The following is a 16,614-nucleotide window of genomic DNA, read 5'->3' as shown; positions in this document are numbered from 1 at the left end:
GCTCATTCCAAATGCCCAGCACCCACTGAGTGATTGTCACCTTCCCCTCAGCTTACAATGACCCCTTGTACATTTCCTGTGTAAGAAAATAACTGCAGATGCTGGTACAAATCGAAGGTATTTATTCACAACATGCTGGAGTAACTCAGCAGGTCAGGCAGCATCTCAGGAGAGAAAGAATGGGTGACGTTTCGGGTCGAGACCCTTCTTCAGACTGATGTCAGGGGGGTGGGACAAAGGAAGGATATAGGTGGAGACAGGAAGACAGTGGGAGAACTGGGAAGGGGGAGGGGAAGAGAGGGACAGAGGAACTATCTAAAGTTGGAGAAGTCAATGTTCATACCGCTGGGCTGCAAGCCGCCCAAGCGAAATATGAGGTGCCGTTCCTCCGATTTCCAGTGGGCCTCACTATTGCACTGGAGGAGGCCCATGACAGAAAGGTCAGACTGGGAGTGGGAGGGGGAGTTGAAGTGCTCAGCCACCGGGAGATCAGGTTGGTTAAGGCGGACTGAGCGAAGGTGTTGAGCGAAACGATCGCCGAGCCTGCATTTGGTTTCGCCGATGTAAAGAAGTTGACATCTAGAGCAGCGGATACAATAAATGAGGTTGGAGGAGGTGCAGGTGAACCTCTGTCTCACCTGGAAAGACTGTTTGGGTCCTTGGATGGAGTTGAGGGGGGAGGTAAAGGGACAGGTGTTGCATCTCCTGCGGTTGCAGGGGAAAGTGCCCGGGGATGGGGTGGTTTGGGTAGGAAGGGACGAGTGGACCAGGGAGTTACGGAGGGAACGGTCTCTGCGGAACGCTGAGAGGAGAGGGGATGGGAAGATGTGGCCAGTGGTGGGGTCCCGTTGTAGGTGACGGAAATGTTGGCGGATGATTTGTTGGATCCGCTGGCTGGTGGGGTGGAAGGTGAGAACGAGGGGGATTCTGTCCTTGTTGCGAGTGGGGGGAGGGGGAGCAAGAGCGGAGCTGCGGGATGTAGAAGAGACCCTAGTGAGAGCCTCATCTATAATGGAAGAGGGGAAGCCCCGTTCCCTGAAGAGTGAGGACATCTCTGACACCCTAGTGTGGAACACCTCATCCCGTACATTTCCTCATCAGCGTCTGCTTTGATCTGTCGTTTTCACAACTTACCCTCCAGACTCCCTCTCCCCTGACTCTCAGTCTGAAGAAGGGTGTCTCGACCCCAAAACATCACCCATTCCTTCCCTCGCTGCACGCACATCCCGCTGAGTTACTCCAGCATTTTGTGTCTAATTTAGGAGTTAGCGGCCTGGTGTTCAGTTTCTCCGGTCTTATTCCTCTCCGCAGGTGGAAGGTGAATGGGACGGACGTCAACGTTGAAGGAGACAACCGTTACAGCTTGGTTGGAGGCAACCTAGTCATCAGTAGCCCAACGCGGTCCAAAGATCCCGGATCTTATCAATGTCTGGCTACAAACAAAGTCGGGACCATCATCAGCAAAGAGGGCTTCTTGCGCTTTGGTTGTAGGTCTTCCAGTAATTGCCACTTACGGCCGTGGATTCATCCATCTCTGACCTAGATACAGTTCCCCAACTTTAAACCGATAAAGTGAATAAAATCATGAGAGGAATAGATCGGGTAGATGCACAGAGTGGGTGAATCGAGGACCAGAGGATATGGGTTTAAGATGAAGGGGAAAAGATCTGGAGGGGTCTGAGGGGTAACTTTTGGGGTCTGAGGGCTAACTTGCTGTTAGCCACTAAAAGGAATCTGAGGGGTAACTTTTTCACACAAAGGGTGGTTGGTGTATGGGAAACGAGCTTCCAGAGGAGGTAGTTGAGGCTGGGACTATCACAACATTTAAGAAACAGTTAGACAGGTGCATGGATCGGACAGGTTTGGAGGGATATGGGCCAAACGCGGGCAGGTGGGCCTAGTGTAGCTGGGACATGTTGGCCGTTGTGGGCAAGTTGGGCTGAAGGGCCTGTTTCCACACTGTATCACGCTGCGAAAACAGAGAGGATGAGACAGAGTTTTTTCCCACAGGCCATCAGGACTGTTAACTCTCATATCACCAGGGACTCATTTACTGTATTCATTTTTTTTTGTGTTGTGTCTTTTGTTTTGTAGTTTTAGCACAATCCGCAGGCATTGCCACTTTCATTTCACTGCACACCTTGTGACAAATGTATGTGACAAATAAAGTCGACTTGACTTGACTTCAGAAGGGTCTCGACCCGAAACGTCACCCAGAAGATAGAGGCAGATCTGGGAAGGAGGAGGGGAAGAGAGGGACAGAGGAACTACCTAAAGTTGGAGAAGTCGATGTTCATACCACTGGGCTGCAAGCTGCCCAGGCGAAATATGAGGTGCTGTTCCTCCAACTTCAACTCCCCCTCCCATTCCCAGTCTGACCTTTCTGTCATGGGCCTCCTCCAGTGCCATAGTGAAGCCCACCGGAAATTGGAGGAACAGCACCTCATATTTCGCCTGGACAGCTTGCAGCCCTGTGGTATGAACATCGACTTCTCCAACTTTAGATAGTTCCTCTGTCCCTCTCTTCCCCTCCTCCTTCCCAGTTCTCCCACTGTCTTCCTGTCTCCACCTATGTCCTTGCTTTGTCCCGCCCCCCTGACATCAGTCAGAAGAAGGGTCTCGACACGAAACGTCACCCATTCCTTCTCTCCAGAGATGCTGCCCGACCCGCTGAGTTACTCCAGCATTTTGTGTCCACCTTCAACTGTCCATCTGGTCAGCTAGGAAATAATACCCTCCACCATAAAGTGAATCCCATGGGTTCAAAGGTCACAATTCACACTCAGAATATTGGTCAATAAAAAATAGCCAACTCTCGTCCAAGTCCTGGTTGCCTTAAACCCTGACTATTCCAATAAATTGAAATTCTTCTTGCTGTTAGCCATTAATATCATAGGAGGTGAAGCATTCTTGGGCCAATTCATATCATATCATATATATACAGCCGGAAACAGGCCTTTTCGGCCCTCCAAGTCCGTGCCGCCCAGCGATCCCCATACATTAACACTATCCTACACCCACTAGGGACAATTTTTTTTAAACATTTACCCAGCCAATTAACCTACATACCTGTACGTCTTTGGAGCAATCTCTGCCATAAGCCATCTATTTACATTTCCACTTCAACTCCACTAACTCTACTCTAACCTACTGCCTGCAGACAAAATGGCTGCTCTTCCATAAAATGGCTTCTATTCTCTTGATAGTTTGAGCACAGATATAAGTATAACTAGACCAAGTACACCTGTTGGGCCCAATCCTCTCCTGCATTGGTGCAGCACCCTCTCCTCCCCCCCTCCCCTCCCCCCTCCCCACTCACACCCTCCCTTCCCCCTCCCCCTCCCCCCTTCCCCCTTTCCCTCTCCCCCTTCTCCTCCCCCCCACTCCATCCCCCTAATCCCCCCCCTTATCCTCCCTCCCTCCCCCATCCCTCCCTAGGAGATAGATTAAAACTTTAAAATGTGAATAACTTTAAAAATATAACACCAATTTCAATGAAACTTCTTCCATTGGCACCAAAGGGACAATGGTGAGTAAGGTGGGCCAGAATTGTCGTGCTATCGTGTACCGTTTTGGCTGTAGTTCAGGAACAAACAAACAAACAAACAAACGAGAGTTTTAGCAACATGCTACTGCACCAATTTTTGGCAAGTGGGAAATCTCCTGCAGGACTTGCGAAAGGGCACTGCGAAAAATTTGGCTTCGCGTCATCCGGCACGACAGGTTGAGAAGGAAGTGACTTTGATCTCAATCTGTAAACCTGGCAGCTCGTCTTCCTGTCACGATGAGAGAGCTTGACCAGCAACTATCTGTCTCCCTTCTCTCCAACGCCAGCCTTGCCCGTCCCCTTCACCACCAGTTACAATCCCCACCCACACCACCATCGCCAAACCATTTACCATCATTGTGTTAATTAATCCTTCTTTACGATCGTAGAATCAAGGAACCCCAGATGCTGGTTTACTGTTTAAAAAAAAAAGACACAGTTGACATTTCAGGTAGGGACCCTTCTGAAGACCCCCAACATTTTGACCAGTCTGAAGAAGGGTCCCGACCCGAAACATCACCTATTCCATCTTCTCCTGAGATGCTGCCTGACCCGCTGAGTCACTCCAGCACTTTGTGTCTTTTTTTTTTTGGAAACCAGCATCTGCAGTTCCTCGTTTCTACTAATGGAACTCGCCTCAACAATGTAAACATCCACAAGGAACACTAATTTTAAAAGTTGTCAGTCTGATTCAATTAGGTCCATTTTCTCCACGGATGCCGCCTGACCCGCTGAGTTACTCCAGCACTTTGTGTCTTTCTTCTTTAAGATTGCTACGTTTTTGAATGAGTTGTAGTCAAGATTCCAGCATCTGCAGTTCCTTGTGTCTAAAGCTACACTTTAGTGACAAAGGTAGATACAAAATGCTGGAGTAACTCAGCGGGACAGGCAGCATCTCTGGAGAGAAGGAATGGGCGACGTTTTGGGTCGAGACCCCTCTGCAGAAAAAGTTCTGTCCTGGAATTAGTATTGCACCCAACAACCTTTCTGTTAAACAACATAGAGGAGAGAGCAACAAAGACCCAACACATATCAGTCACAACTACGTGTGTGGGAAAGAACTGCAGATGCTGGTTCAAATCGAAGATAGACACAAAATACTGGAGTAACTCGGCGGGACAGGCAGCATCTCTGAAGAGAAGGAATGGGTGACGTTTCGGGTCGAGTCTGAAGAAGGGTCTCGAGCCGAAACGTCACCCATTCCCGCTCTCCAGGGATGCTGCCTGTCCCGCTGAGTTACTCCAGCGTTCTGTGTCTACCTTGCAAATGGATCTCTTCAGTCACCATGGAACCAAAGAAAATGGAGGAGAAGCAAAGGGACACAAAGTGCTGGAGTAACTCAGCGGGTCAGGCAGCATCTGTGGAGAACACGGATAGGCGACGTTTCAGCTCAAGACCCTTCTTCGGATTTGTGTCTGAGTCATCCTTGACCCTGAAGCGTCTGATAGACTTCATGATAATTCCAAGATATGATCATAGGTGAACAGCATCATTGAAACTTCTCAGCGACCCATGTTTAAACTGACACTCTCTTGTTGTTGACAGATCTTTCACAGTTTTCAACAGAGGATCGGGTTGCAGTAAAGATAATGGAGGGAACCGGGGTGATTCTGCCTTGTAACCCACCTCCGCATTATCCAGGTAATCACTGCACAAAGTAAACTCCTTTCCATCCAATGCTTCACATGTATAACTGGAGACTGCACCTGGAGTACTGTGTGCAGTTTTGGTCTCCAAATTTGAGGAAGGAAATTCTTGCTATTGAGGGCGTGCAGCGTAGGTTCACTAGGTTAATTCCCGGAATGGCGGGACTGTCGTACTTTGAAAGACTGGAGCGACTGGGCTTGTATACACTGGAATTTAGAAGGGATCTTATTGAGAAGTATAAGATTATTAAGGGGTTGGACACGTTAGAGGCAGGAAACATGTTCCCAATGTTGGGGGAGTCCAGAACCAGGGGCCACAGTTTAAGAATAAGGGCTAGGCCATTTAGAACGGAGATGAGGAAAAACTTTTTCAGTCAGAGAGTTGTGGATCTGTGGAATTCTCTGCCTCAGAAGGCAGTGGAGGCCAATTCTCTGAATGCATTCAAGAGAGAGCTAGATAGAGCTCTTAAGGATAGCGGAGTCAGGGGGTATGGGGAGAAGGCAGGAACGGGGTCCTGATTGAGAATGATCAGCCATGATCACATTGAATGGCGGTGCTGGCTCGAAGGGCCGAATGGCCTACTCCTGCACCTATTGTCTATTGTCTATTGGCCAGTCAAGGCCATGATATTCCTTGCTTTGGTTGGTCTCTCTCAAGCTGCACTCTCAAATAGACAGGTGGCACGGTGGTGCAGCGGTAGAGTTGCTGCCTTGCAGCGCAAGAGACCCGGGGCTTGATCCAGAGAGTGCTGTCCGTACGGAGTTTATACATTCTCCCCGTGACCGCGTGGGTATTTCCCCGGGTGCTCCAGTTTCCTCCCACACTCCAAAGACGTGCGGGTTTTTTAGGTAGTGTAGGGAGGAACTGCAGATAATGGTTTAAACCAAAGACAGACACAAAAGGCTGGAGTAATTCAGCGGGTCAGGCAGCATCTCTGTAGTTGACATCTCCAGAGATGCTGCCTGACCCACTGAGTCACTCCAGCCCATAGTATCCGCCCTCAGGATTGTAGGTCCATTGGCTTAAACTGTAAATCGTCCCTGTTTCCGAAGGGCCTGTTTCCTCTCTGTATCTCTAAAATCTAAAGTCTAAAGGGCCATAGCCATAGAGCTGCTGCCTTACAGCGCCAGAGACCCGGGTTCGATCCTAACTACGGGTGCTTGGCTCTGTGGAGTTTGTACGTTCTCCCCGTGACCTGCATGGGAATAAATTGGTGTAACGTGTAAATATTATCCCTAGTGTTTATAGGGCAGTGTTAGTGTGCGGGGATCGCTGGTCGGCGCGGACTCGGTAGGCCGAAGGGCCCGTTTCCACGCATCTGTATCTCTAAACTAAACTGAGCTAAACTATACATTGGTGCCCCTTCAGTCATATTTAGGCCACACTGTGTTGGCGGACAGGATTCCTTCACCAAAGCACAGCCAGAAAGATATTAATCTCAATCTGAATTCGCCGAAGCTTTGCTGGGCCTTGCTACGGTTGTTCATCTCACCTTATCAGCATTACTTTTCGTTCTTTCCTCCCACACACACACACACACACACACACACCAGCTCGAGTGGGTCTCTGCTATTGATCTTCACTGGTCCACGTGATGGCACGTTCCACATTCTAACTAGGCCCAGGATCAGGAAGAATTCCTCCGAATTCTCTGTAGGATTTGCAGCAACTATGTGAGATTTATCGCTCGCAGTTTTGACTAGCCCCACAAGAGTAAACACTTTCTGCACATCTAATCTATCAAAACCCTTCAATATTTTAAAAGACATCGGGTCATCCTCCAGCTTTCTCTGTGTTGCAACTCAGATCCTGCTATTCTATCTGTCTCCATTGTTGTGACTCTTACACTCTGATCGCTGCCAGCCTCTGATATCTCTTCCCAGCACCCTCTGCTGAGCTGAATATTTCAGATTTCAGCATCAAAAATTAAAACCAGTTATTCAATGCAGTTGTGCGTAAGCCATGATAGGGGTAAATCTGAAACAAGGTGGCGCAGCGGTAGAGTTGCTGCCTGACAACGCCAGAGACCCGGGTTCGATCCCGACTATGGGTGCTGTCTGTACGTTTGTACAGAGTTTGTACGTTCTCCCCGTGACCTGCGTGGGTTTTCTCCGAGATCTTCGGTTTCCTCCCACCCTCCAAAGACGTGCAGGTTTGTAGGTTGATTGGCTTGGTGTAAATGTAAAATTGTTCCTAATGTGTGTAGGGTAGAGTTAACATGCGGGGACCACTGGTCGGTGCGGACTCGGTGAGCCGAAGGGCCTGTTTTCCGCACTGTATCTCTAAACGGTACGGTAGCGCAGCGGTAGAGTTGCTGCTTTACAGCGAATGCAGCGCCGGAGACTCAGGTTCGATCCTGACTACGGGTGCTGCACTGTAAGGAGTTTGTACGTTCTCCCCGTGACCTGCGTGGGTTTTCTCCAAGATCTTCGGTTTCCTCCCACACTCCAAAGACGTACAGGTTTGTAGGTTAATTGGCTGGGTAAATGTTAAAAAAAAAAAATTGTCCCTAGTGGGTGTAGGATAGTGTTAATGTACGGGGATCGCTGTGCGGCGCGGACTTGGTGGGCCGAAAAGGCCTGTTTCCGCGCTGTATATATATGATATGATGATATGATAAACCTAATGTCTTTTATACCTTTGGAATCTTGCTATTAATCAAGAGTTCCCAACCTGGGGTAAATTTACCCCCTGGGGGGAAAAATGTTGCCTATCATTCTTGTTATTTGAACTTAACATAACAATGTTAAAAACAGTATTTTAAGATTTCCCCTTTGTCAGTAGCTTTGTTATGGTGGAAGTGTAAACACAAATTACTGAACAAAACAGAGTGGGGGTAAATTTACTTTCGAAAAGTTACCAGGGGAATTCTCTGCCTCAGAAGGCAGTGGAGGCCAATTCTCTGGATGGCTTTCAAGAGAGAGCTAGGTAGAGCTCTTAATGATAGCGGAGTCAGGGGGTATGGGGAGAGGGCAGGAACGTGGTACTGATTGGGGATGATCAGCCATGATCGCGGTGAATGGCGGTGCGGGCTCGAAGGGCCGAATGGCCTACTCCTGCACCTATTGTCTATTGTAAACGGGAGGAAAAAGGTTGGGAAGTATAAATGATGGCTGGCGACGCTAGACTGAAACGAAACCTCCTTATAATTTGCCTGAATTGCGGGCGGACAGATGATTAATTTATCTTCTCGTGTTGCTTTGCGCTGCAGTTCCAACCTATCGTTGGTTTGTCGATGAAATCCCAAACTTCATCACACCTGATGGCCGCCACTTCATCTCACAAGTGACAGGGAACCTCTACATTGCCAAGGCCAAGACTTCGGACACGGGAACCCATTCCTGTTACCTCACCAGCCGCATCGACTACGCTACCACCAGCGTCTTCAGCAAGTCCATCCCACTGATCGTCCAGCCTGCAGGTCAGTACCTGTCAACTCCGTTACGTTGGTTCCGTACAGGAGGGGCGCAGCGGTATAGTTGCTGCCTCCCAGCGCCACCCACCCGGGTTCGATCCTGACTACGGCGGCTTGTCTGCACGGACTCCCAGTAGGAAGTAGTTGAGGAGGAATTTCCTTAGTCAGAGGGTGGTGAATCTGTGGAATTCATCGCCACAGGTGGCTGTAGAGGCCAAGTCGATGGATATTTTTAAGGCAGAGATGAACAGGTTCTTCATTCGTGCGGGTGTCTGGGGTAATGGGGAGAAGGCAGGAGAATGGGGTTGAGAGGGAGAGATAGATCAGCCATGATTGTACGGTGGAATAGACTTGATGGGCCGAATGGCTTAATTTTCCTCCTACAATTTATGAACCTATGAACCTCCGGGTGCTCCAGTTTCTTCCCACACTCTAAAGACGTACAGGTTTGTAGGACAATTGGCTTCAGTAAAGATTGTAAATTATCCCTAGCGTGTAGGATGGTGCTAGTGCATGGGGATCGCTGGTCGGCACGGACTCGGTGGGCCGAAGGGCCTGTTTCCACGCTGTATGTCTGAACTAAACTAAACTAAAGTTCCAGTGGTTGCCTCTTGGTCTTGATCTGCGGGAAAGTCCAAGTTTAAAACATGTTGAGTTCCAAAGAGTGAAATGGATACTTGTGTGGGGAGGAAGATGGAGAATTACATGCGGTCAAATTGAGTGGTGGGATAGGATTGAGGGGCTGGATGGTTTCCACCTTCATCTCAAGAGTGTTAGACTTCAAACTGAAAACCCAAAGTTCAAGAGTAGGAACAAGGAACTACAGATGCTAGTTTAGACAAAAGGAGACAACGTGCTGGAGTAACTCATCAGGGCAGGCAGCATCTCTGGAGAACGTGGATAGGTGACGTTTCGGGTCAGCACCTTTCTTCAGTCCCAACCTGAAACATCATCTATCCATATTCTCCAGAGATGCTGCCTGACCCGCTGAATTACTCCAGCACTTTGTTGCTTAAAGATGAAGCCAAACTTGATGAAGGCCAAATCTTGGCCTTGCATGTCCTTGGTTCTGCAATTATCTTCCTCTCTCAGCTTACCATCCTAATGGGTGTGAGGATGGAGAGAGAGAGAGAGGAAGGAGAGAGAGAGAGGAAGGAGAGTGCGAGAGAGAGAGAGAGAGAGAGAGAGAGAGAGAGAGAGAGAGAGAGAGAGAGAGAGAGAGAGAGAGAGAGAGAGAGGAGGGGGGAGGGGGGGGGGAGAGGGAGAGAGAGAGCGAGAGAGAGAGAGAGAGAGAAAGAGAGAGAGAGATTCATTTCCTACATTACTGCAGTAAGTATTCAAAACCACATTATTGTTGATAAAGCACTTATCCTGAGGTTGTGAAAGATGTAAATGAAAGTACCTTTTCCTTTATAAACACACATGTGAGCACATGCACAAATTAAAGATCGTGCACAGACCCGCCATGTTAATAGCATCAGTGGGGAAATAAAGAGATTTGGGCGATCCTGAGAAACTATGGAGGATAAACATCATGAGAGGAAAACAGTGAAAGAAATAGCCCAAAATAATGAAACGCCACGAAGCAGGCACACGGTGTTGATGGGATTAGTGATGCTGCTTAATTAAACAGATGGAACATAAATTCTCTAAAAGACGCCAGACATCAAAAATTTGGCAGATGCTAATACGTTGCCCCATCTGCTGAGGCTTCCGACACCCATTTTGTCTTTAATGTACTAATGGTTGCATACTTTATATACGAGGGATATGTTCAGATGTGTGAGCAGAGGTTTCATTGTGTGGCTTTGGGGAACGTGGGGTTTAGGATCGGATGGAAATAGAACGCGAAAATCTGTACCTCAGCTCCCAGTCAGTGTTCAGAGTTCCACGCTGATCGGTGTTGGCTGGCTTATGAAATTATTCATAGGAAAACCGTCACAGTCTGTTATGTAAACAAGAGTAATTAGTCACTGCCCAGTGACTAATAATCACGGTGATCAAAGTGAATGGCGGCGCTGGCTCGAAAGGCCGAATGGCCTCCTCCTGCACCTATTGGCTGTCGTCTCTTGACTGTTGCCAAGGCTACAGCTGTGGCGTTTTTTCTTTGCATGTTAGTTAGGGCGACACGGTGGCGCAGTGGTAGAGTTGCTGCCTTACAGCGCCAGAGAACCCGGGTTCGATCCTGACTACGGGTGCTGTCTGTACAGAGTTTGTACGTTCTCCCCATGACCTTGCGTGGGTTTTCTCCGAGATCTCCGGATTCTCCCCACACTCCAAAAGATGTACAGGTTAATTTGCTTTGGCAAAAATTGCAAGTTGTCCCACGTGTGTGTAGGATAGTGTTGGTGTGTGAGAATCGCTGGTCGGTGCGAACGCGCGGTGGGCCGAAAGGCCTGTTTCCGCGCCGCATCTCTAACACTAGTACTAAAATTAAGCTAATGATCGGGGTTTTCAAGATCAAAATAATCCACAAAAGCCACATTGTGGAATCTGCCCAGACTTACACAGAATCCTGGGATGTACTCACATGTTATTAGTTGCCATCCCAGGTCAAGGTTGCGTTTGACTTGTAATGACACAAATAAGATGAAATCAAGGGCGGCACGGTGGCGCAGCGGTAGAGTCACGGCCTCACAGCGCCAGAGACCCGGGTTCGATCCCGACTACGGGCGCTGTCTGTGCGGAGTTTGCACGTTCTCCCCGTGACCTGCGTGGGTCTTCTCCGGATGCTGTTCCCACACTCCAAACACGTACAGGTCTGTCGGTTAATTGGCTTCGATAAAAATTGTAAATTGTCCCCCAGCGCGTGTAGGGTAGTGCTAGCGTGTGGGGATCGCTGGTTGGCGTGGGCTCGGTGGGCAGAAGGGCCTGTTTACCTGCTGTGTTGCTGAAACTAAAGCTGAGATAACGATCGGTTTTGAAGATCAAAATAATCCACAATAGCCACTTTCTGGAAACTGCCCAGACTTACTCAAAATCCTGCGATGTACTCACGTGATATGAGCCCTGGGTCAAGGTTGTGTTTCACTTGTAATGATATGACTGGGATGCCAGCCGACCACTTCAGAGTTATTTAAGTCACAGTCAATGTCTCGGTAATGTGTGGGAAATAATGGATCTGAGATATTTTGTAATTCTACCACGCTCATTCAAATCGATCGATTAGTAAATCAATATCTGCACACAATCATTAGTGTGAAGCAAGTCAATCATTTGTATGTTTCCAGCAAACTGTTATTGCAAATCTATCTGGCATTGGTAACATAAAACTATATTTATAACTATTTGCATTCCGCAATGTATTATTGTTATCTGAAGCATTGAGTCTTGTTATTAGCCAGATAATTGTTATTATAAGTGATTTGGTGCCTGTTAAATAACCACACGGGTGTTGTCAGCATTTGTCAGATAACTTGTGCAATAAGAATCTATTAATTTAGCCAAATATCGCCACTATCGATACATAAACCTCTCGATTATTTTTGTTGCCATGTTCAAATCAGAAAGATGGCACAAAACGAACCTATCAAATTGCTCATTGATGGTATTTATTTCACAAAATGCTGGAGTAACTCAGCAGGACAGGCAGCATCTCAGGAGAGAAGGAATGGGTGGCGTTTCGGGCCGAGACCCTTCTTCAGACAGTGGTAGAGTTAGGAAAAAAAACTGCAGATGCTGGTTTAAATCGAAGGTAGGCACAAAATGCTGGAGTAACTCAGCGGGTCAAGCAGCATCTAAGTCTGAAGAAGGGTCTCGACCCGAAACGTCACACATTCCTTCTCTCCTGAGATGCTGCCTGACCTGCTGAGTTACTCCAGCATTTTGTGAATAAATACCTTCGATTTGTACCAGCATCTGCAGGCGGGACTGTCGTATGTTGAAAGACTGGAGCGACTAGGTTTGTGTACACTGGAATTTAGAAGGATGAGAGGGGATCTTATCGAAACATATAAGATTATTAAGGGATTGGACACATTAGAGGCAGGAAACATGTTCCCAATGTTGGGGGAGTCCAGAACAAGGGGCCACAGTTTAAGAATAAGGGGTAGGCCATTTAGAACGGAGATGAGGAAAAACTTTTTCAGTCAGAGAGTTGTAAATCTGTGGAATTCTCTGCCTTAGAAGGCAGTGGAGGCCAATTCTCTGAATGCTTTCAAGAGAGAGCTAAATAGAGCTCTTAAAGATAGCGGAGTCAGGGGGTATGGGGAGAGGGCAGGAACGGGGTACTGATAGAGAATGATCAACCATGATCACATTGAATGGTGGTGCTGGCTCGAAGGGCCGAATGGCCTACTCCTGCACCTATTGTCTATTGATTCATAAGTTGTCATCTTCCAAACAGATTCCAAAGAGATTCTACAACGGTTCCCATACCCACTGGAAGATAGCAAATGTAATCTCACGAGATAAGCAATGAGCAAGAGAAAATATGGGGACCAATGAGCTCATTCCTTTCAACTCCTCACTCATTCTAATCCCATTGTTCTCCACTATTTAGAAACGTAGAAACATGGAAAATAGGTGCAGGAGCAGGCCATTCGGCCCTTCGAGCCAGCACCGCCATTCAATTTGATCATGGCTGATCATCCAAAATCAGTACCCCGTTCCTGCTTTCTCCCCATACCCCTTGATTCCGTTAGCCCTGAGAGTTATATCTAACTCTCTCTTGAATACTGTACATCATCTAACTCTCTCTTGAATACTGTACATTATATCTAACTCTCTCTTGAATACTGTACATCAATTTAATTTTTGGGAATAGTTTTTGTGTCTTCTCTCTGTGAAGTTAGAAAGATGTTTAGTTTGTCTGTCATTCCGTAATACTGCAATTATGTCACATTCTGTAACAGAACCACATTGACTTTAATAAATATTTTTCTTTTTATATTTATTTATTGATAGGAACATTTTAAAACTTATTTTGGTCCTTTTTTTGTATTACTTTTGTGTTTTCATTTCGTTTTCCTTATCAATGTTTAAATCCTCCTTCAGACTTACTGCAAGCGTTGCAACCTTTTTCTGTGATCCAACAGTGTTTTTAACTAAATGTACTGTTATAAAAAGGAAACGCAGATGCAGGTTTATACCAAAGACAGACACAAGGTGCTGGGGTAACTCAACGGGCCAGGCAGCATCTCTGGAGAAGATGAATAGGTGACATTTTTGGGTTGTAACCACTTTTTCCTGTTATGATTTTGTGGTGGAGAATTTATTCGGCTTAAACTATTTATTAATTATTAAATTATTAGCCGTTGCTTGAGCAGGGTCATGTTGGGTCAAGTCGTTTCCCAATTTGCCATAAGCAATTCACAACTCACAAAAGGCAGCAACGGGCCTCGGCGCCAGAGACTTGGGTTCGACTCTGACCTCGGATGCTGTGTGAGAGAATACACTGGAATTTAGAAGGATGACAGGGGATCTTATCGAAACGTATAAGATTATTAAGGGGTTGGACACGTTAGAGGCAGGAAACATGTTCCCAATGTTGGGGGGAGTCCAGAACAAGGGGCCACAGTTTAAGAATAAGGGGTAGGCCATTTAGAACGGAGATGAGGAAAAACCTTTTCAGTCAGAGAGTTGTGAATCTGTGGAATTCTCTGCCTCAGAAGGCAGTGGAGGCCAATTCTCTGAATGCATTCAAGAGAGAGCTAGATAGAACTCTTAAGGATAGCGGAGTCAGGGGGTAAGGGGAGAAGGCAGGAACGGGGTACTGATTGAGAATGATCAGCCGTGATCACATTGAACGGCGGTGCTGGCTCGAAGGGCCGAATGGCCTACTCCTGCACCTATTGTCTATTGTCTATTGAGAGGGTTTCCATGTAGGTTTTCTCCTGGTGCTCCGGTTTCCCCTCGCATCCCAAAAACGTGCGGCTCTGTAGGTTAATTGGTTAGTTGACCTCTGTATTTTGCCCCTTGTTTGCAGGGGAGTGGATGAGAAAGTGGGATGACAGAGCACTAGTGTGAGCGGGGGATCGATGGTCGGCGTGGACTCGGTGAGCCATAGGGGCCCTGCAGTTTCCATGCTGCATTTTTCATTCAATCGATAATTCTGATGGCAAGCGGGATTGTAGATTAATTGCCTTCTGGTAAACTGCCCCCCAGTGTGCAGGGAGTGGGTGACGTTGAACCAGTGTGAACGGGTGATCAATGATCAGTGAGGCCCAGGTGGGCCGAAGGGCCCGTTTCCAAGGTGCATCTTTCAATCAATTCAACTCGTCTTCACTTAGATTTAAGCAGCCTGGCATCAGATTAAACTAAATCACTTTCAATCATGATAGAAAATTGTAACGTATCAGGATAATTGTATTTATTCATTCATGGGATGTGCACACCCTTAGCAAGATCAGCGTTTTATGTCCTTCCATAAATTTCCCCGGAGAAGATTGTGCTGGTGTTTCTACTCGTACCGCTGCTGTCTTCTAGGTTGCACGGGGTGTTATTCGTGTGATGTACCTGGATCTTGACCCAGTCAGGATGGTTTGTGGAACGTGGAGGCAATCCTAGAGGTGGTAATAGACAATAGACACTAGACACTAGACAATAGGTGCAGGAGGAGGCCATTCGGCCCTTCGAGCCAGCACTGCCATTCAATGTGATCATGGCTGATCATTCTCAATCAGTACCCCGTTCCTGCCTTCTCCCCATACCCCCTGACTCCGCTATCCTTAAGAGCTCTATCCAGCTCTCTCTTGAATGCATTCAGAGAATTGGCCTCTACTGCCTTCTGAGGCAGAGAATTCCACAGATTCACAACTCTCTGACTGAAAAAGTTTTTCCTCATCTCAGTTCTAAATGGCGTACCCCTTATTCTTAAACTGTGGCCCCTGGTTCTGGACTCCCCCAACATTGGGAACATGTTTCCTGCCTCTAATGTGTCCAACCCCTTAATAATCTTATACGTTTCGATAAGATCTCCTCTCATCCTTCTAAATTCCAGTGTACACAAGCCTAGTCGCTCCAGTCTTTCAACATATAATAGTCCCGCCATTCCGGGAATTAACCTAGTAAACCTACGCTGCACGCCCTCAATAGCAAGAATATCCTTCCTCAAATTTGGAGACCAAAACTGCACACAGTACTCCAGGTGCGGTCTCACTCGCAGCCCTGTACAACTGCAATGGTGCTTTTTGAATACTCCGACTTCTCTTCAGTTTCAGTTTAGTTTATTGTCACGTCTACCGAGGTACAATGAAAAGCTTTTGTTGCATGCTAGCCAGTCAGCGGAAAGACAATACATGATTACAATCGAGCCATTTACAGTGTACAGATGCATGATAAGGGAATAACGTTTAGTGCAAGGTAAAGTCCGATCAAAGACTTATGCTGGAGTTTGAGGTTGCAAGTATGGTCCTGTCAAAGATTATCTTCCTGACTGCATCTTGTAGATGGTACAAATTGCAGCAACATTGCATTAAGGTACTAGGTGAAGGACTGCATAACCCTAACTGGCATCAGGCTAGGAGTGCTGGAGTAACTCAGCGGGTCAGGCAGCATCTCTGGAGAACATGGATTGATGACATTTTGGGTCGGGACTCTTCTTCAGTGTCAAACTTAATTTAGTTTAGTTTAGAGTTACAGCGCGAAAACAGGCCCTTCAGCCCACCGAGTCCGCACCGACCAAACGATCCCCGCACACTAACTCTACCCTAAACACACTGGGGACAATTTACAATTCATACCAAGCTAATTAACCTCCAAACCTGTACGTCTTTGGAGTGTGGGAGGAAACCGGTGTTCCCTGTGAAAACCCACGCAGGTCACGGGGAGGACGTACAAACTCCGTACAGACAAGCACCCTTGGTCAGGAATGAACACGAGGTCTCTGGCGCTGTAAGGCCGCAACTCTACCGCTGCGCCACCGTGCTCCTCCTGTCCGTGACGTCCACATCCCAAAGGATGAACAAATGTTGAATAAATATTCCTTTCCTGCAATAACATCAGTTGTAATTCAGCAGACCACATGACATTAACTTGTCAGCCATTCTGAAGGTCAAGTAATGGA

The 16,614-nt window shown here is 47.3% G+C and overlaps 1 protein-coding gene across 1 annotated transcript in view; it reads left to right on the top strand.

The window, feature by feature from the left end:
• cntn2 (contactin 2) overlaps positions 1-16,614 on the top strand; it is a 137,002-nt gene that overhangs the window by 63,313 nt on the left and 57,075 nt on the right. The window contains exons 4-6 of the mRNA XM_078420934.1: positions 1,312-1,487; positions 5,093-5,188; positions 8,406-8,615. Of these exons, the coding sequence (XP_078277060.1) occupies positions 1,312-1,487; positions 5,093-5,188; positions 8,406-8,615 (482 nt within the window). The remainder of the gene's footprint in view (positions 1-1,311; positions 1,488-5,092; positions 5,189-8,405; positions 8,616-16,614) is intronic.

Source organism: Rhinoraja longicauda, chromosome 24 (genome assembly GCF_053455715.1).
Source record: "Rhinoraja longicauda isolate Sanriku21f chromosome 24, sRhiLon1.1, whole genome shotgun sequence".
Lineage (NCBI taxonomy): Eukaryota > Metazoa > Chordata > Chondrichthyes > Rajiformes > Arhynchobatidae > Rhinoraja > Rhinoraja longicauda.
The sequence above is the reverse complement of the archived record's forward strand: the minus strand, read 5'-3'. Positions and strand labels throughout refer to the sequence as shown.